We start from the raw sequence: 21,567 nt of genomic DNA on the forward strand, positions 1-21,567 counted from the left end.
CCTGTCAAGTTTCGCTGGCGCTTCTTGGCTCACACTGTTAATTTCTTGAGATTTTTGTAACCTCATGTTACATATAAAACCTTGGATGCTGTTCTGTGCCCTCCAGATCTTGAACTCCTCTGCAGTGGCAGGTCAGATTTGGAAATTCAGATTTTTGACTTGGGAGGTAATTAGCAAAAGCTAATATCGGCTTCAGTCCCTTAACGCACTGATAGAAAAGCATCCAGGAATGACTCCTGGACCTCAGAGATAAGCTGCCAGCTGCCACAGAGACTATAAAAGGGTGGTTCAAAGTCAAGCACAAACAGCTGACTTTTAAAAATGATTCTTGGTTTGTTGCTGTTGGTGACAGGAAGTCATGTTCCCCAAGCTGTCAGCTTCCTGCTTTTATTTTTTCCATTCCATCCACAGCAGATCAGAGTCTTTGTCATAAGACAGCTGTCTCCTCCGGCGGAGCTGTTCACCATCTGACCTAGGAAGGGGTCCACCCTTTTCCTTCAAAGAAATGAGCAAATGAATTTCAGTGTACTCTATTTTCACTAGTTGGATATCTTTTTAATGCTTGTTTTTGTTCTCCAGTAGAGCTTAAATTTCTCAGAGAAATGCTCGCTTGAGAATGAATGACTTAGGCATATAGGCACTACAAATGGACTTTATATTTGCTAGAAACAGGATTATGTTTTTTGGTAATTAAGTGGAAAGGAGATATTGATGATCAGAATATTCTTATTGGGATGTGTGTATTTTATATTTTTATACTGGAATGCTGTAAAATGGGGGGATGCTTTCTTCAAGTGTCAGGTTAGCATAACTGCAGATTCTTTGATAGTATAACTTTTGGGAGAGCAGATCAGCACGATTCCCTGTCAAACCCTTTCAAACCTTGTACTTTAATTCCTAGAGCTCCAGTCTTTGTCAAGCTACCAGCTGCTGTATTCCTTTGTAAAACTACTAGTGTGCATGTATCTCTAAAACCATAGCTGCTTTAGTGGGAGAACCTTCCAACACAAGGGACTTGGGTGTGTGTGGGTGTGTGTGTGTGTGTGTGTGATGCAGACCTCAGACTGAGGAGCATTTGTTAGCAAGCTTCCTGGTCAGTTAAAAGTGCTTCCTGTTTTGTCCTGAGAGCCCAACTTGTCTGGTGTGATGGAAAATGTTTAACCCTTTCCCAACTGGACTTGGGTTGGTGCTTGTACTCCACACCCCTCCTGTTAGCCTTTAATAGTTTTGGCTAAATGTTTAGCAGTATTTGAAAGAAGTCAGCTAGATAGATTTGAACACATGGTTTGTGGGACAAATCACAGCAGCCCAGAGTGGGAAGCACCATACAGTGGCTGGCCCCAGCTTCTCTGTAGCAAGCCTTAAAACTGCAGGGTTTTTTATTTTAAAAGCCTAGTTCTGACAGGTGTGTGTGTGTGTTGTGTGTAGGGGGGGAGATGAAAGCAGTGATTTAGATAAAGCTGATTTCTGAGCAGGGAAACGAATGATGTGCTTCTGGTGATGCCAGCATCTGCGGCTGAGTAATCCTTTTCCTGTTTGCGGGATTTTTTTTCTCTTTTCAGAACGCCGCCTGAAGCTGGTCCACCATGCCATTAGTAACAAGGAACATCGAGCCAAGGCACCTGTGCCGTCAGACATTGCCTAGTGTTCGGAATGAGCTGGAATGCGTGACCAACATCACCCTGGCAAATGTCATTCGACAGCTGGGCAGCCTGAGTGAGTACCATGGCCAGCCTGCCTGCTGCCCTCAGGAGCTGCTAGGCTCTTGATTCAGCTGCCTTCTCTCTCTTCTTGTGTTCCTATTTCTCCCCCATCTGTCTTCCATGGGTAGTGCTAAAAGATCTTCCTATGAAACCTCCTTGAACCTTCTCTCTCCTCCTGGAATTTCTCCCTCCTCTACTCAACCAGTCTGTGTTGGAGAGGGATGAGCAAGGGATGACTGCAGCTGAAGCACAGCTGGAAGGAATACAAGACAGGCAGCCTCCATACAGAAGCGCTGGGCTAAGAACCTTCAATATGTTGAGCACATTATCAAGTGTCCCTCTCATTTGTTTTCAGTATTTAGTGTGCTAGTATTCCCTTTTATCAGATTCCTGTCATAATGCAGATGCAGCTACTTACTGATTTGAAGATTATGCATGTACCACATTGTATACTGAAATTCCCTCATGGAGACTATGAACCTGTCACTCTATTTGGTTTCTTCATGCTGTTTATTTCTGCGGATGATGAATACGTTTTGGCTTTTATTTAGCTGGCTTTGTAAAAGGGCAGGATTACTACATGGGCAGAGATTTAAAAAGAGAGAAATCGGCCACTTGGGTCTTTGTTACTCTTTAAAAATCATGATGGGATTGGAGTTGCATTAACTCTGTTTCTCTAGACTTTTTACTTTCTAAAATGCTTGCAAAGGGGTCCTCATATACTCTGTGAGGTAGATACTTGTTAGAGAGTGCCTGTTTAAAGCTATGTAGGGTTAAAGTTGAATAGCTGTGTGAATTGATTTAAATAAAGTTGTTTTTTAATGCACATATTTCCTGAACAAGCGTACCTGGTTGCAATTAGGCAATTAAAACAACTGATTTGCAACTTTTAGAGCTTTTTACAAGCAAAGAGCAAAATCAAAAGCTTTTTGGTCATGAAGATATAGGTCTTTTGCACTGAGAAGATATAGGTCTTTTGTTTGGTTTTCTCCATGTACATGCAAGGATACTAAGCAAGATCACTTACTTGATTACTTAATTGAACAAAATGGATCACATATGAGTAAACATTCATAAAATCAGCCTTTATGTATCCATATCTTTGTAGAAGCAAGGGCTAATACAATATGTATGCAGATGAGATAGAATCCTCCTCTTGTTAGGTGTCATCTGAACCTGCCTGTATCTGGGCTGCTGCTTTTTTCCTTTCCAGCATAAGAGAGACTGTTCAAAGAGGTAGGTTTGTGGGCTGCGTACCACTTTCTTTAATGTGGTTCCTTGTGGAGTTGCAAAATGTAGTGCGTCTGTTTCAACTGGTCCAGCATACCATGGCTGGAAAGCAACACAGCAAGCCCTCAACGTACACAGGGGTTACATTCCAGGGCTTGTGTCCAAAGCCAAAATCATGTATAGACAAAACACATTAGGTGCAATGGCAGGTGGGATTAATAAGAAGGATATTGACATGCTGGAATGCGTGAGGAGGAGGGCGACCAAGGTGCTAAATGGTCTGGAAGCCAAACCTTATGAGGAACAGTTTAGCTTGGAAAAGAGGAGACTAAGAGGAGATAGCCATCTTAAAATATCTATAGTGCTGTCACATGGAAGATGGAGCAAGCTTGTTTTCTCCTTCTCTAGAGGGTAGGACTCAAACCAATGGATTCAAGTTACAAAAAAAGGAGATTGTGACTAAGCACCAGGAAGAACTTTCTGACAGTAAGAGCTGTTTCACAGTGGAACGGACTCCCTCGGGAGGTTGTGGGCTCTCCTTCACTGGAGGTTTTTAAGCAGAGGTTGGATGGCCATCTGTCATGGATGCTCTAGTTGATTCCTGCATTGCAGGGGGTTGGACTAGATGACCTTTGGGTCACTTCCAACTGTACAATTCTGTGATTGCCGAAGTCTTTTATCCTGGATGCCTGCCCTCCTTCCCTTTTTAATCATTTTGCCAAGCATGTGAAGCTGAATGCACACAAGTTAAATGTGAGTAAGTTGCAGGCTGCATCCATAAAAGGGATGGCCTAGGAAGTCGGCAGACTCAGAAATCCCATCTCTGCTTCCCCAGGGAGAGGCCAGTTCCCTTGGGTGCACAAGCACCATGAGAAAATAAAATGTGTGTCAAATTCATTAGCAGGTGTTGCCATTTATCAAGGGTATGTGTGCTAAAATCAATGGGATGGCCAGGACTGCACCAGAATAAAGCACAGTTCCCACAGTACAGGGTTTCAAAAGAGCCATCAGATAATACTATTTGATAAAGAGTATATAGCAGTGCCTCTTTACTTGTGTGTTTTTCTAGACGCACATGCATAGACTCAGACTGTATATGAGTTGCACCAATAACTTAATGTGCAAATGTATAATACAGTATCAATGCACTCTTCTCTCTTTTCATGGTGAAACAGCTTGAAATGTAAGTGTGGCTATCCAACACTATAAATGGACTGGTTCAGTTCCATGAGAGTGGGAATAAATGTCCCTTCAAGCAGGTATGGGCAGAACATAGCTCTGTGGTTGAACACATGGCATTTAGAAAGTCCCAGGTTCAGTCACTGGCATCTCAATGTCAAGTGATCAGGTGGGAGATATTTGCCTGAAGCATTAAATTGCTGCTGCTTATCAGAGTACACAGCACAGGGCTAGAATTTATTTTGACTTTATGTAAGGCAGCTGTATCTTCGTATATACACAGAAACTGATTCCCTTGACAGAAGTCTAGTTGCAGTGCCGGCACCCCTTTTTGTGTGAGGGAATATACCATAAAAGCAAGTATTCCACAAAGCTGTTTAGGGGAACTCCTGCTCTTCATCCAGGTCTAACTAACAGTGAATATTGTTTAAACATCTTATGTGGTCTTGCTGACAATGAGAACCCACTGCTAGCAATACTAAAGAAAACAAATATTCTAAGTTATTTTGTTGTGCCCACAGCTTTTATGGGTGGGCTTTGAGGCTGGTATATCTCCGAAGTCTGGCATCTGTATACATTTTGTAGCTATTAGTAGCTGAGGCTTGATTGGTGGCGATGCTGAAACTGAATTGCTTTCCCAGAGTTTCTAGCAGCTGACTTGTAAGATTCCACTAGCTGGCTTCTGCTTTCAAGGCAGCATCACCTGTCTTGCTACCTTTGCTTCCACCTAAACGTATTGAAGTGTTTTTCATTTAAGACTATTTACAGTGGTCCTTCCGGTTGTGTAAACCTTGGGATCCGACCCGGAGCTCCGGAATGGATCCCGAGGTTTCAGCAACCGGAGGTGCCTGTTCTGCGCATGTACATGGTAGAGTGCTTCTGCGCATGCTTTCGCAACCTGAAGTTTACATTACCCGAGGGTACCATAAGCCGAGGTTCTGCTGTACTCACAAAAATGGTGAATTTTTGTACTTGTAGCCTGCCTTTCAGCCCTCTGGGACCTTCAGGGCTACTCACTAGATTTGACACTGCTTGGGGATGAGGATCTCTCTTCTTTAAATCCTTCCCTGATTTCCTTTGTGTTATACTTTAAGATTTACGTAATCCACTGTGCTTGCATGAGAAGTTGACCTGCAGAGCTAAACTGAATACTGAATGATTTACTTTGCTTTGTTGGCTTCTTAAATACACCAAACACTGGTTTAGGCTACTTGGGTACCAGTGGGAACTTCAAGTGTTCTGTAGTTTTGAATTTCATCTTTAAATTTTAAATTGCTTAACTTCAGGTTCCTTCCTTCAGAATACTTGTTGTAAGTGTCTAGTCTGGCAGGAACATTAACATCTCCCAACTCAAATTCGGAGGCATTGTTTTCAACCTTGAAAGCACCTTGCTTTTTTTGTGCTGCCACCTGCAAGTAATAAATGACTCTGTGCCTACTGTGAAAGAGAGCCGAGAGATGGGGAGTTTCTTTTGGCAGCATTTAATGAAGTGAGTCTTTTTGAGCTTTTAGAGGACAATGAAATGTAGCTGTCATTGTGTGTCTATCCAGTAGACCATCCTAGAAGCTAAAGAGATCACAGACCCACAAGATGAAGGCTAAATGCAACAATATCATCTGATTCATGGCTGCCCTCCTTCTTTATTACTTTATGGAAGTCTTTAAGTTTTCTGTTTCGCTTCCTTCCTTGTTTAATGATGCTGTGGAAGGGTCATGTTTAGCTAGATTGGTTTGTAGACTTTTCCCCTACATGATTTGCTTGTTACAAATGTCCCAATTAAGAGAGCAAAACGTGACTGTTTCCAGTCATTCCCTCCTGAGATAAGAGGACTAAAATATTTATGTATAAATACTTAGCACACCTATGCATGCACATATGATTTCTGGCACCCCTCTACCAATTGACATGTGGGGTACATAACTAAACTATAATGAAAAAGGAGCTTTTGCCAGATTGCTTTATGGCACACAGAGAGCAAGAAACTGTGCATTTAGAATTATAACATTCTGCTATTCTTTTTCAGGTAAATTTGCTGAAGACATATTTGGAGAGCTTTTTACTCAGGCAAACACCTTTGCCTTTCGTGTAAGCTCTCTAGTCGAGAGAGTTGACCGCCTTCAGATCAAAGTTACTCAGCTGGATCCCAAGGAGGAGGAAGGTAATGGTGCAAAATTGATACACTTTTAGGCCAACTACGCTAAATTGCAGCTGCGAAATGCTTGTGGACTTGGAATGAACCTGACACCTGCAGACTGTCAGAGTGTGGTCAGCTAACTTGCTCATCGCCCCATGGATGTGTGTGTCACTTGGTAGTAATGGCAAAAATGAGGACCTCTTGCTCCCCTGCTCTGCAGGTTTAGGAACACACATGCATAAGCCTGATACATCAGCAGGCACCTTTTTTTCCTTGTAGCTCCCTCCAAAGAGCTTCTGTCCTCTTCTCTTAAGTTGCACTGTTTAGTTGTTCCTGAAGGCCATGCAAGTTAGCTGCAGGGATTTTGAAGCAAGCTGAAATTGGAGGGCTTAATGAAGCAAAAATATAATCTGTAAGGATTCTGAGCTTTATTGGCCTCCAGAGATTTTTAGAAGGTGGTAGTTTTTGTCAATAACCATAATTCTCTGTTGTAATAAATATGTTCCAATACCTGGCTGCTATTTGACTGGTCATTAGACGAAAGAGGGGTTTTGGTTTTTTATGGGGGTGGGTGGAGGTGAACCGGTCAAAGGCCAATTCTACTTGGAAGTTTTTCTGAATGCATATAGATCTTCTCTTTGATTAAAGGGGGTTTGTCTCCCCCTCCCCATGTTCTGTTTTTGTGTGTATGTTTCTTTTCTTTTTTAAAAGGAAAGGGGATACTGTCTTGAAAGCTTTGTTGATGTGGCAGAAAGATCCCATGTTGTGACAGCAGAGAGTATTGAGAACTATAACTGGGCAAACATTGGCTTAGGTTGTGTTTGAAGTGGCTTTATTTTCCTTATTCTTTCATTTCTCTCCTCTTAGTGTCTCTGCAAGGTATTAACACCAGGAAAGCCTTCAAAAGCTCCACAACTCAGGACCAAAAGCTCTTTGACAGAGACTCTCTCCCTGTGCCTGTCCTTGAAACTTATGGCGTTTGTAATATGCCTCCACCTCTTAATATCCTCTCATCCTACAGGTAATGCAACTTATGCTTCTAGCTAAGTGGGGAGGCTGCCCATTCAGTTGAGAAGGGAATGGACCTGCTTTTAAAGGGCTTTCTTCTGTAAAGACTGTGGCGTGGTCCAGCTAACCCATAAGAAAACCCGCTGACTCACCAAGGGGCCAGCGGACCTTCTTTACAAAGGCTAAAATGTCTTGGCCTTTTTAGTTGAGAGAAAAGTTGATGAGAGTGGTGGGCAAAGACTACACAATACAGATTTGTAACATTAAGGAGATGGGGAAACTTTTTCTGCTACAGTACTAGAACACTCAGTTGAAATTAGGAACTGGTTTTGAAAAAAGAAGAAGCACTACTTCACACAGCATGCAGTTGACTTCTGCATCACTCCCACAGTAACTGGTGATGCCTTCTAGTCTTAGAAAACTGTTAAAAAGCGGTAAACAAATCTGTGTAATATAGGGCCCATCTGTGGTGGGTAGCTGTGATACGTAAATGCAACTCCCATGTTCAGAGCCTGCCTAGCCTGAGTATGCTGGAGATGTGCTGTGCATATGAGGCTCTAGAGCCAGCTAGCCAGTCACTGCTCAGCTAAGTGAGTCTTTGCTGCAATTCAGCAAGATGGTTCATAACATTGCCTTCTCTGCAGTGGAGGGATGTCTAATGCCATGAGCCTGCAGCCTGGATTTCCTTTAGCCAAACGGCTCAAGGGCCATATTTCTCCACCCGTAGCAGTAGCATAATTTCATGCTCCTTCTGCACACCCTTGCCAGATCAAGCATTTGACGGAACAGCATGTGCAAGGTGGAGAGTCAGAACAGGAGGGTTGCATGGTACATCCCTACCTTGCAAGTGCCCCTTCCAGTGGGAAATAAGAAGCTGCCCCTGCCAACGGAGGCCTTTTGCTTTCAAACGGAGGCTATGTCTGTCCATGAGGTCTACACCAGGCATGGGCAAGTGCTTACCTAGCAGCTCCCTATATTATTTCCTGATGTGTTTCCCAATGTGTTATGGGGAGAGGCTGCTATTTAGTGGTAGTGCTCACACTTTCCATGCAGCTGGACTCTGGCCTGAAACCACGGAGAACCACTGCCAGCCAGTGTGGAAAATATGGAGCTAGATGGCAGGGGTCTTATGTGGCCTGGAGGCCTCCATTCAGCTCTCCCTGCTACTGAGGTTATTTGTAACCTCCCTTTTGGGAATTTTGAGAATTGATGTGCTTTGAAAAACAGTTCAGTGCTTTGTGGTATAGATTTGTAGTCATAGCAGTAAATAAGTTCCTGTGGTGGCAAGCCTAGCATATAACTTTGGTGTTTGTTCATGCAAGCTCCTTTGTGTAATCTTGCTGTTCCTTTCTTACTCCCTTTGTGCAATTTGCAGTGCATACATTTGCACGTATTATTGCCTGAAGTGGGTGCAGACAGTTCTTCTGAAAAGTGTGATTGTCTGTTGGTCCTTTTGCATCTCCAGAGACTGATGCATCCTTGAGGAGAATGTGCCAGTGATACCAGACAGCTTTTCTTTGCTTGCCATCTAATTATGTCATGTCATCTTGTGAAGATAGTACACATGGTGCAATCGGAATGGGATCAGGGTTAAGAATACACATATTTACTCAGTCCCCATCAACAAATATCTTTTGAATAGGCAAAAAGTAATTACTGATAGCTGGAGGCAGCTGTCTTTGAGATGCGACTGCACCGCAGTGGAGGTGTGTGGCTGTGGGCTAGTGACTGAGAACCTGTTTCCTCTCCATGATCAGGGACTATGGGCTGTCCCATCCCCAGTTTAAACAGGTGTCTTCCTTCTTTCAGGAGCAGCCAGATGGGTGGAGTATAAATAATAAATTATTATTATTATTCCTTCTCAGCCTACTTATTAGAGCAGAGAATCTCTGCTCATCTTAGAGTGGGTGGGAAGAGTAGAGAAAGAAACCCACCTAATACTTAACACCAGTTTTAATATACTTCCAGGTGTGGCCTCTTCCACTTTTCCCCTCCTCTTCCTTGCTTGTCTTAGAAACCTAGAAGCTGTCAGCCCAAGTTTGGAGGACTTGCAGCCTCTTATCAGCCCCACACTTACTGAGCTGCAGCCTATCGTGTCTGATTGGACTACTTGTGAGAAAGCAACCAGTTTAGACTCTTTCCCACATGGGAGTCGTAGTCCAACAACATCTGAGAGGGTAACAGGTTCTCTAACCCTGATGAATACTGTGAAAAATTGCCTTCTGCACCTGGAAGGCACAGCAGATGCCCTGGCTAGTGCAGGATGGGATGGAAAGATTCAATCCTCTTCCACCTGCCCCAGACTGTTTTTAAAAGAGGTCGGGGGATGTTTTGGACCACAGCGTTTGCATCTGAAATTTGGTGCATCTTAGCTGGGCTTTAGGTAAACATTTGACTGTCTTGTGGTGAGTCAGAGTCTCTCTCTCTCTCTCTCTCTCTCTCTCTCTCTCTCTCTCTCTCTCTCTCTCTCTCTCTTCCACCCCCTCCTAGGGATGACGGCAAAGAAGCACTTAAATTCTATACAGATCCGTCATATTTCTTTGATCTTTGGAAGGAGAAAATGCTGCAGGACACGAAGGATATCATGAAAGAGAAGCGGAAGCATAGGGTAAGATGAAGGGTATCTTTTGCTCTTTGTGGGTTTTTTTATCCCTTAAACAGGGAAAGGCAAGATATAAGATATTGCCACTGTCTGAATCCAGGCAGCCCTTTTTTGAAGTGGACATGAACACACAACAGGGTTGGTTCTTTTTATTTCAGTTTAAGTAGATAAAGTGGAATCAAATCTGCATCATTGGGTGTTTGTGCTGCGACAAGTCATGCTATTTATTTACCTGTGGAGATAATATTTAGAGGCTCTTCACAAATTCCAGTGTGGTGTTAACATCTCTTCATTGAATATAGTGAGATTTGCATCAGAGTAAACACAAATACATAGGATTGGACTACAAGCTCTTTACTCTGAAGAAAAATCTGGCTTTTGTACTTATTTGTTGTAACTCATCAAGGCTATCTTTAACATTCTGGAAAATAATTAAGTGCATTAGGAACATTTTCCTCCCTTTCCTCTGCAGTGTGTCAATTGTGTTGGGATTGTGCTCAGATGAAGTTTTTCCAAAACTAACCCCTTTTCCCCTGATCTGAGGCCTGCAATCCCTGGGCAGGGCGGGGAATAAAGGGGAAGGACTGAAGCCCCACTTATTTACCAAAATGTCCATGGCAGAGTGGCAGGGTGGGGAGAGAAGGCAAATGGGCTCCAACACAATATGCTAAAAGGTGTTTTCTCTTAACCAAATTTTCACACTCCCTCTCCTTGATCTCTTCTGAGGCAAAGGGAGCCATGCTTCTCTTTTGCTTTTAAAGGAATTGTGGCTGTGCAGATTGTGGTTTTATGGCACGTGCATGAAGGTAAAGGTAAAGAGATCCCTGACTGTTAGGTCCAGTCACGGACATCTCTGGGGTTGCAGCTCTCATCTCGCTTTACTGGCCGAGGGAGCCGGCGTATAGCTTCCGGGTCATGTGGCCAGCATGACTAAGCCGCTTCTGGCGAACCAGAGCAGCACACAGAAACACTGTTTACCTTCCCACCGGAGTGGTACCTATTTATCTACTTGCACTTTGACATGCTTTTGAACTGCTAGGTTTGGCAGGAGCATGTGCATAGTTGCAGACAATTCAGTATAGAAGGAGTTTTTTGAAGGTAAGAAGTGAATGCTATTGGTCTCTTCCACCTGAGTTGCAGGTAGAGCCTTTTGGGAGCTGGGACACAAGGTTTGGCATATTAGTTGCTTCTATGTCCTATGAAGTCATGGGTGAGGGGCAGCACTTGGTCATCTTTGTGTCTTTTGTTCAACATCATTGCAGGTTATTGTGGTAACTCATAATCCTTTTTATATATTTTCTAGAAAGAAAAGAAGGATAATCCAAACAGAGGAAATGTGAACCCTCGGAAAATCAAAAGCCGGAAGGAAGAATGGGAGAAAATGAAAATGGGACAGGAGTTTGTTGAGTCGAGGGAAAAACTTGGACCAGGAGGGTAAGAGCTTATTCAGCAAATGGTCTGCTTGGTTGATCTGAATATGATCCACATAGCTCTGCTCTTCCTCTGGTTTAACATTTCAATGCTACTCTTATTGTGGCTTTTACATTCTACCAATAATCCATTTGGTGATGAGGTTTTATAACAAGTCCAGGAGTGAAACGTTTGTCATAAGTTTGCAACTTGCTGCATGTGTGTGGTGCTTAGGGGAGGTTACTTGAAATTGGCTGAGAGTCTTTAACAAAGTGTTTTCAGAATTTGATTATCCTTGGGCTGGCTTCAGTGCAAGCACAGCAGAAGTGCAAAAAACAAAAATGCAAGGAGCTTGAGGTTTCCATTTCTTGAATAGCAGCCCTGTGTCACATGGCAGCCCACGTGGAAACTGGAGGGGCTCTCTGGCTGCTTGTGATCTGGCACAGAGGTGGTCTGTTGCTCAAAGCAAAGTCAAGATTCGTATTGAGCATGACCCACCCATAGGCATGCCTGAAGCAGCTTTTCAGATCCTAGCCCAAGTCAGTTTTCTGTATCTCTGGTGCTGAAGTTCAAGAGCTTGGAAGCTGATTTCCCCACTTCTCAGATCTTCTCGATTTTGATAGCTGTCTGCAGGAGTCCTGTCTCATTCTGCTTTCACAAAACCCTCTCCCACTCCCAAATACTGCATGTTTATTGATTTGCATAATTCTGAAATGGGATAAAACGAAGAGGAAAATGAGCAGCTTTGTAATAGATGTTAAGTACGTGATAGTGGGTGCATGTAACTGCATGCTATACAGCCTGATGGATCGTCTTAAGGTAATAGCTGCTGAATTTGCATACTGGTGCTTGGAGCCATTGCAAGTGGTAATAGGGACTGAGGTAGCTGCTCCTGGTATGACTTACTGGAATTAAGGTCAGAGTGTGCTCTCCAAGCTGGCCATTCTTCATGAGGAACACAGCCATTTATAAGAAGAGCATTCTCTCTGCAGAATCCAAATTGAGGGTACTTTCTTCACCCAAACTTGGCCACAAGCTGTGTGTTCCTGTTTGGCCCCAGCTCATGACTGTAGAGGTGGCACTTCGGACATGGCATTCTGGCATTCAGAACAATTCCCAGCTGGTTAGCTTGGCAGCATTCTAGGCGGTAGCTTTCTACCCGGAGAGATAAGCACACAAGATGATTCTGGCTCTTTCTGATACTCTCTTAACAGAGAAGGGAGGGATTAGAAATGGAACCGTTTAGTAGCCTTTCTCCTTTTAGTTGAATCAGAGATTTAATGGAACTGTCCATTTCAAGGGTGAATGCCACAGCAGGTGGGGAGAAGATGGCAGGGACCAGGTTTAATGGCCACTTCCCCTATAAAAGAATGTGGCCTTCTGTTTTAGACCCATGTAGTATGAAGCTTCCACCCATTTTGCATTTTCCAAGCCTTCCTTTTAGGAAAAGAACACTCATTTTTCTTCCATACCACTTTCTTGTTTGTGGATTTTGCTTTTAGCTCTTCCCTTAGCTTCCACAGAATTGCATAATTGTAGTCTGAAGAACACCATTCCTGCCCTTTAAGTGAGTGGACTGGAAAGCTGTGTGCACTCAGGTTGTGGATACTTGTTTGTTCCTACTTCCTGTCCCTTAAAAACATTAAAAACATAGCTTGTCTAAAGCTGCTCCTAAAATTGCTAGCATTTCTGTTGCAAAAGAGAATCCTTTGGCTGTGCTGGAATGGAAGGATGATTGGCAAAGGTGTGCCCTTGCCTTGCCTCTTTTCCAGCAGTGCCTTCTGCTGGGCCCTGATCTCAAGGTTATTAGAAGGGAGCTGCCCACATTATCACACTTTTCAGAGTCCCTCAACATGTACCTGCTAGCGTCTGTTTTCCACACTGATGTGGTCTAGCAGTGAATTGTAAATGTCAATTAGATAACTTTAAAGGGTTTTCTTAATTGTTCAGGCAAGCAAGCGAAGCTTCAGTAACTGTGTATTTATGTCCATCACCTACAGCTGGTACCTGTCGGCTTGGAGACATATAGCAAATTTGTAAAAATAAATGGAGCCTATATCTGAATCGGGTGCAGCACTACAGACATAATGTTGGCCACACAAATGAGTGTTTGTGATTTGCCTGAGTTGGTGTGATCATGAGCAGGCTCCCAGGACTGCACTTCCCACCTTTGGCAGGAGGAGAAGGTTGTTTGTGTGAATTATTCACCAGTGCTTTATCTTAAAGCAGTTCCTATACTGGACACTTCACTATTTCTAACTGAATCCAATCTATATATGGCTAGATCACTTTCAAATGTGCAGGAAGGGACAGTTGGAGCTCCTAAAAATTGGTGGTCCTTTGGAGAAGACTTCCCAAATGTTCAGAACACACGTCGCAAATACATGTATGCACATATATTCCTTTCTAGCTTCTGCCTGAAAAAGTATGGAATATGCAGCCCCACCTCACTCTGATGCAATGAGAGCAATCTGGGGAGCTGGAGAGTCCCCTCTATACCAGTGTTAGAAACTGAGATGAATGGCACCTTTAAGATAGGTTATGGGTGCAACAACAGAATGTCTGTTGTTGTTGTTGTTGCTGTTGTTGTTTAGTTGTGTCCGACTCTTTGTGACCCCATGGACCAGAGCACGCCAGGCACTCCTGTCTTCCACTGCCACCTGTGGTTTGGTCAAACTCATGTTGGTAGCTTCGAGAACACTGTCCAACCACCTCGTTCTCTGTCATCCCCTTCTCCTTGTGCCCTCCATCTTTCCCAGCACCAGGGTCTTTTCCAGGGAGTCATCTCTTCTCATGAGGTGGCCAAAATATTGGAGGCTCAACTTCAGGATCTGTCTACCCCCTCTCTTCCAAATAAAAGCTTTATTTCAGTATTATATGCAATATCTCATTCTAATGAGTCAAATTTATATGTGGTGGTTTCCTTTTTTTAAAGCCACAATCTTTATTGAAATTTCAACAATACATAATGAAAACAAAATAGACGAATATGAAATGTTGACTAAGCAAAAGAACCTAACAGTGGGAATGTGCGTAAACACAGCTCATAGAACATGCAGTTGTAACAGTAGGGGCACAACTTGTATTTTAATTTTGTTTAATTAATAAACTCCATTATCTTGCTGCTTCACGTGTGCTCTCATAATGTTCCCCAGCTGCAGCTGCCCTGCCTTGCACACATTAGCAGGAGAGTCATTGGGATTGAAAGTCTTTTGACAGGGGCTGCTCTCTGACTCTTCATGGGCACACAGCACCACTCTGCTACTGAAAATGGTAGCCTCTTACTAGACTTTCAATCCAAATGATCCGGCAAGATGCTACAGTTTTCAGTACCAGAATGGTTCTAATCTTGATGGCATTGTTTGTATTTCTTCCTGACTTGAATGTTCTGGAAGTACTCTTTACTTTGGGTCCATTGAAGCCTTGGAAGGGAAGGGCTTTTATCTGATGTAGTCCATCTTGTCCTTTTGCTGATTTTTAGATACCCGTCTAATATGGTCTATCAGAATGGTAGCATTGGTTCCAATGAGAGTGTTGATGCCAACTACTACCCCCCGCCTCCGCAGCCAGATTCACCATCGCCTCCTTTGTTCACAGAGGATAGTCTTCCACCACCACCAATGGAATTTAGGTAAGCACCACTGAAGGACCACAATCAGTGGAATGAAAGAAGCAAGCTGTTGTTTTTTTCCCATTAAACAAGTGCTTCCAATAAGACCACAGTGAGCCTGTCATATAAACCCCATCCATGAAGCTTGTAGAGGTAGCTTGGGAGGAGAAGTGCCCATTGTTTTTTAAGCAATCCACAAAACACCTCACAAACAAGGGTGTTGCCCTGTGGTTTCTTGCCAGATACTTCTTAGGGTTGTGTTGCGCAGCATATTTGCCCTTCATGGAGGGATCAGATTTCCTCCATGTTAGGCTGCTATGTGCAACCCAAGTGTCTTGCCATGATTGTGCAAGTGACTGTCACCCACTGTGAATCCAGTTGGTGAGGAACAGCTGTAGTTACTCTCCAGACTGGGGAAGCGTTTTACTAAGAGGGAGAGTATACTACTCCTTAGGGGAGGTATGTGGAAGAGGGGGGGCGAGTTTAGGTGAGAATTCACATACAGTGGTACCTCGTCTAGCGTCCGCCTCGTCAAGCATCCGCGGCAAACCCAGAAGTACCAGAATGGGTTACTTCTGGGTTTGCCACTCATGCATACATAGAAGCACAAACCTCTCTGTGCGCGTGCACAGACTCGGCACTTTGTCCTGCATCCTTTTCCGCCAATGACCAGGCCTCTGGAATGGATCCCGGTCGCAAAACGAGGTACTACTGTATTTCTTTTCGTTACCACGAAATTGATGTCTCTCTCATCCTGACATCCTGACATTCCTATGCAATTATGTGTTAATGTGCCATATTCCTAAATCAAGTTCCGATGGGTTTCCTTCCCTCTTCAGGGTTGCTTTAAGAGTGCTTCCTGTAGCTTTCTTAGCTGGAAAATGCTATTGTGGAATGATGGGATTCCAAGGTACCAGCATTTGCTGGAGCTGGATTTAAAACAAACAAACAAACACACACACCCTGGCAACAAGAATTTTTAATCTTTTGAGCAAGCTGTGCTCAAATACTTTCACATGTGTGCATGTGTTGGAATACTTTCCAAAGTCAGCCGTTGGATGCTAAACAGAATATTGGAACATAACTCCCAAACTCCTGGATCTCTTAGCCAAGAGTGATCTAATAAATGAAGCAAGTTACTATCAGGAAAACCTGAGAAATAGCGCTTACCCTTTTTCAGTTTATGATATTTGCAAAACTCATGGGACATTTCCCCCCCCCCCCTGTCTCCTTCCCAAATCTCTACTTTCAACAGCTATCCAGCACAAAACCAGAGTGGTTCCGGAGGGCTGAGAAAACCCAGCCTAGTCAGCCCAAGCCACCCTCCACCAGCTCCGCCTATTGGCTCGCCACAGGGTGCCAGGCCAGGATTTGCACCACCTCCTGCACCGCCACCCCCGCCACCGATGATTGGTGTTCCTCCACCGCCTCCACTGTCAGGCTTTCCAACTGCAGGCATCCCACCTCCACCATCTCCACCCTCATTCCCACCTCACCCCGATTTTGCCGCCCCTCCTCCTCCACCACCTCCAGCAGCAGAATACGCTGCTGTGCCTCCACCACTGGTACCCCCGCCAACAGGAGGTGCACCGCCCCCTCCTCCGCCCCCGCCCCCTCCTGGTCCACCTCCATCGTCTTTTGGCGGCATGGATGGGCCAGAAACCCATCTTCCACAACCAGATTCGGGATCAGCCAAGGCCAAGTCTTCATTGCCTGCTGTTAGTGAGGCTAGGAGCGACTTGCTTTCTGCTATCCGTCAAGGTAAGTCTCTTCTCATTTTGCATATCCTAAGTTTTAATGCCTGAAACGAGACCAATGGATTGGGTACTTGCAGTCCTCCAGGTATTTTAGAGCGCCCATCAGCCTCAGCCAGCATGCCTAGTGGTCAGGGATTATGAGAGTTGTGGTCCTGCAATTCTGGACTAGACATTTTACTTGTGTGTGTGTATTTTGGTGGGGCTTACTGGAGCTGCTAGATGCCTAGTCATTTAGCAAATGTGTAGTGGGAGTACTTGCAACAAACAAACCTTCCTTTTTCACTCCAGTGGGGGCATCCTCTTTGAACCTTTGTAATTTAGCCTGTTTGTAACTGTCTATCACGTGTCCTAAGCTGAGAAAGCAGTGAAAGAGCCACACTTTTTTACTCTCATTTCCTTATTACTCATTTGAATTCTTCACTGCCAGTGATAGTTCCACCACCAAATTGGTTCAGACTATAGCTGTAGCGGAATAGTAGGACCAGTTGAAACTTTTAAAACTGCAAGTCGAAATAACTGCTGGTTTTTGTCTTTTCAAAGGGAGGCTGCTTGTTGCTGCTTTATCCCAATATGCTTTACTTCAACCTGAGATCCTTTGCCCTTGACATAATTAGTCTTCAATAAGCTTCCTGCGCCACAGTCTTCAGAGGATCATATATTAGGCCCCTGCTATGTCCTGCACCAGCAACATTTTAAAAAAACCCATCTCTCTTGAGATCTAGCTTGTTTTTGTTTGTTTGCTTTCAGTTGGCCCTAATAAAGGTATTTCATATTACTCCCATGTCTGCCCCTCCCCCGACACTGAGCAGCCCTTATGGGGCAGCCCCACAACATTACCAAAGACCACTGTTCCCTGGAAGGACCACCTCTAACCTTTTCTTTCCTCCCTTGATAGGATTCCAGCTCCGTAAAGTAGAAGAGGAGCGTGAACAAGAGAAGCGAGAAGTTGTGGGCAACGATGTGGCAACCATCCTCGCCCGTCGCATCGCAGTGGAATACAGCGATTCCGAGGATGATTCTTCAGAGTTTGATGAGGACGACTGGTCCGATTAAACACCAGCCCACCATTTGGGGGTGGGGGGAGTGGGTTTGAGAGAAAACTTATATAACTTCTGAGATTGCCAAAACCATTTCCCCCTTATTTTTCTCTCTCGTCCAGTAACCAAAGATCAATGTGCCCAACTTCCAAGTAACCACCGGCCTCTTTCCATTGTTGGGATTTGTGCCTCCTTCCAGCAAGAAGGAAACTGAAACTAACCCCAGATCTCCATATTCTCAGGGTCCTGATCAAAAAAATCTGCTCTCTTGGGGTTGGGAGATAATTTCGTAAAAACAAAACAAAAGAACATTGCCTGTCCTGTTGCAGTCAGTGTGTGTTGGTTAAGATGATGGGCATCTTGAAGGGCAATAAAACTTCCAGGCGATGCTCTTCCGCTTTACAGCTTTACAGTGTGCATTGGAAATACTCTGCAAGCAGCCAGTGATTTGCCTTATCCAGTCAAATCGGCAAATGGATTTGAATTTCTATTCCCAACCCATCCCATCAAAAATCTCCAGAATGCTCAATTCAAAATGTAAAGCCCAATGTTCATGAGAGTTGCACTATATACAGAACAGTTACTCCCCCCCAATTCCTGTTTTGACAGTCTGAGGTGTGACCCAGAGGTCATAGATCCTTTTTGCCCAGTTCCATATTGCCAAGCTGGTTTCACTAATGATAGAATTAGTGCCTGCTGCATGGGCAATAACTTTCTGCCATGTTCCCCAAATAGAAAGCAATAAGCACTGGGCATGATTTTGTATTGCAGACAATATAGCTGCATCATCTTGGTCTGTTGGGGGCCAAAAGTGGATCAGATTGGTTGCACATCCGTTTCAAAATTATGAGACTGTAACATCTTATATTAGAGGCTGAGCAGCAGCAATTTCAAGCCATTGGCCCAAGCTCTCTGTCTCTTCAGGCATCACATGGGGACTTTGAGGATTAAAAAGTTGGTCATCTCTCTACGCCTAGTCTGCTTCACTAGCTTGCGTTAATCCTTCAGCAGTTAGTTCCAAGGTCTGTAGCAGCAGCTTTAGATCCCCTTACCTCTTTTTAGACAGGTGCCTTTTTACATTAGCTTTTCTGGGTCAAGAGCTCTGGATACATTAGCTTCTCTGGGTCAGTTAGCTTCTTGGCCAAGAGCTGGTGTGCAGAAGGTCCTTAAATTTATCTGGGGATCCTGGTTACTGGAATAATGACAGCCACTCCCATAATGAGGGTGCTTGTTCTGGGTGCTAATTGGGAGCTCTCCTTTTTTTTAACCTGTTTGAAATTCTTTACCTTTCCCCATGCCTCTCCTTTTTCACACTGTGACATGCCTTGTAACAGCTTTCGTACACCAAAGGAAAGGTGTCATCTTGTTTCTTTCTGTCTCATGCTTCCAACCCTTTATTACATGTCCTTTTTTAAGGGTGTCTGATGCCAGAGCTTAGTGTTTTGTTTTAGCCAAGGGACCAAAGTATTAAAAGCAGGCACAAATTTGTTTCGGTCTGAGCTCAGAGTCCCAGCGAGGGAGTGGAGATAATTTGTATCTAAACTACACTATGAGGTTCCTTCAGACATTCCCTGATGGAAGGCTGGTGCTTTTTGCTTTTGGTGCAGAGCTGCTTTAAGCATATGTTTCCATTGTCTTGAGAAAAAGGAGACAATAGGCTCTTCACTGGTGGATTAGCACTCAATGTTAGAACACAGGATATTTGTATCATAAAAAGGCAGGGTGGAGACAGGGCGCTGCTTTCACATAGACCATGCATCCTGGAAGGTGCTGTGTCTGCTGTGATTTGGAACACTGAGTTTCTTGTTCAGGCACCAAGATCAGCAGCTGGCTTATAATGTCTGTTGTATAATGTGCCTTGCAGTTCTTCCCAGTCTTTGCTCTCAAAATCTATGCAACAGAACCTGCAGCTTTGCACTAGCGTAACTATTTAGAGATGGCATTTGTGTGTGTGGTGTTCTGTCTAAGGCAGTGTTGGCCAAACTTGGCCCTCCAGCTGTTTTGGGACTACAACTCCCATCATCCCTGACCACTGGTCCTGTTAGCTAGGGAACAAGTAATACTGTCTGCAAAGCCTAGTGTACACATTAAGGATCACTAAAAATTGACTGGTTATTCATGGACTTGCTACGCCCATTATTTTGTAATCAGGTCAGTTAGCATGGCAGTCCAGCCCATCCCACCCAGGGGAAGGTTGCACACTGCCTAGCAGCTTGAACCTAAGTTTGTAATTGAGTGAACAGAAATAGGAGTAGTGGCCATCCTTAATTGTGCAGAATAAACATGTGAACTTCTCAGCATGTGCTTGGACTTCTAAAGGTTTTATAGTGGTGGTGATAACTTTCTGCAGTCTTCAGATGTGGATATAACATATGCACAGAGCAATTCATTTTAAGAGTTGAAAAATAAGTTGCCTGTAACCAGTGCTATTTTTCTAGAAAAAGAGGTGCCGGAACTCACCATGAACACCTCCCTTGTTCTCTTATAATGCCAATGGTGCCCACCTGAGAGGTGCTGGAACTGAGTTCCAGTGAGTTCCAACTGAAAAAAAGTCATGCCTGTAACTCAGGTGCTCCCTGCTAAATCTGTGTCTGCTGTTGCTCTTTGAAATGGGCAGCATGATGCATTGGAGAATGACGTGCAACCAATGGGAGTTTAAGATGAACGGTTTAAAATAAGAGATTGTTTGCCCAGATTGTATCATTGAGGCTTGCGAACCTCTGGCTGCAGCCATGTAATAGGTGCTGTCAAAAGACTGAACAGCCTGCCCCATTTTTGCAGTTTAGTTTTGCAGTAGAAACAGGTATCAAGCTTTCTAAAACAAATCACACTGTCTCCTCTTGAAACATCTGCTAGTGTGTGCTGGTAACCAAAATGGAAACAAGATGTGTGTCCGGGATGGTTTCCATCAGTCAGTTGGCTTTTTAAAAAGCTATTTTGACTGTAGAATCACTTGTCTATCATGGGTGTTGTGCGGTTTCTGTTGATCGGTTTTTAACCCCTCCTTGAGGGTTCTTAAATTTTACTTAGCAGTCTTCTAAAGTAGAGTGATAGGGAACAGCCATTGTTCAGTTAAGTGAAAGGGGGGGGGAGCAGATTTCTTGAAAACCCTTATGCTTGATCCTTTTTAGGCCCCAGGACTCTTAAGCACATCCGCTAGAACTGTGGTACCCCCCCATTGCATTCTGCAGAAAGCTTGCCAGTTACTCTGCCCCCTTCTCTTTTACTTCACAGCACATTTGCCAGTCAGTCCTTTTTTCAAGCTCTTTTGGCCTTTGCTTTTAAAGTGCTCTTACTCTTCTTCCTTGGCTCCAATTTTCGACCACAGCCACCTGGGATGCAGAGTGTTCGGTCTTAACCCTCTCCTGCAGCCAATGAATTTCCCCTTCTTTCCTTGCTTCTCCATCACCGCTGACCAAATCCAAGGAGGAGGACCCTTGAATGTCCCAGAAGCCACAAGCAGCCTTTCAGCTCTCTAAAATGTGCCTCCTTTTGAACTACATGCTTGGGAAAAGGAGAGAGTGTCCTTTTTGACAAGCTGTTCATGCCTTCAGAGACTCTCAAGCTGTTCTGTGTTTGATTTTCCTTTGTATGTACCTTAAAAAAAAAATCTTTATAAAGTGTGGGGTGGGATAAGGGTCTGATTATATATATATTTTTTGTATTGCCGCTTTTAACACAATTCATTTTAAATGATTTTTTTAAAAAAAACTAACCAATTTCTTTTTGTTTCCTGTCTAGGATGATAGATGACTTTGATAAGTGCCTTATTTCGTATGTCACAAATATATTTATAAGAGTAATTATTTCATGTGTATTGCTAAGGGCTCACCTAAACAAAAGATGGAATGCTGAAAGAAACCACCTTTAATTCTCCCCCAGTTCACCCGGTGGATT

General features: G+C 43.8%; 1 protein-coding gene across 2 annotated transcripts in view; it reads left to right on the forward strand.

Annotated features, from left to right (window-relative positions):
- Positions 1-21,370, forward strand: part of WASF2 (WASP family member 2) — a 43,978-nt gene extending 22,608 nt beyond the window's left edge. For both annotated transcript variants that reach the window (XM_081920719.1, XM_081920720.1), the window contains exons 2-9: positions 1,563-1,716; positions 6,136-6,270; positions 7,114-7,267; positions 9,745-9,862; positions 11,160-11,290; positions 14,748-14,897; positions 16,132-16,637; positions 17,529-21,370. In XM_081920719.1, coding sequence (XP_081776845.1) covers positions 1,587-1,716; positions 6,136-6,270; positions 7,114-7,267; positions 9,745-9,862; positions 11,160-11,290; positions 14,748-14,897; positions 16,132-16,637; positions 17,529-17,686 — 1,482 coding nt within the window. In that variant the 5' untranslated portion in view covers positions 1,563-1,586 and the 3' untranslated portion in view covers positions 17,687-21,370. The remainder of the gene's footprint in view (positions 1-1,562; positions 1,717-6,135; positions 6,271-7,113; positions 7,268-9,744; positions 9,863-11,159; positions 11,291-14,747; positions 14,898-16,131; positions 16,638-17,528) is intronic.
- Positions 21,371-21,567: the final 197 nt, after the last annotated feature.

The sequence above is a fragment of the Podarcis melisellensis genome, assembly GCF_964234715.1.
Source record: "Podarcis melisellensis genome assembly, chromosome: 8".
NCBI lineage: Eukaryota > Metazoa > Chordata > Lepidosauria > Squamata > Lacertidae > Podarcis > Podarcis melisellensis.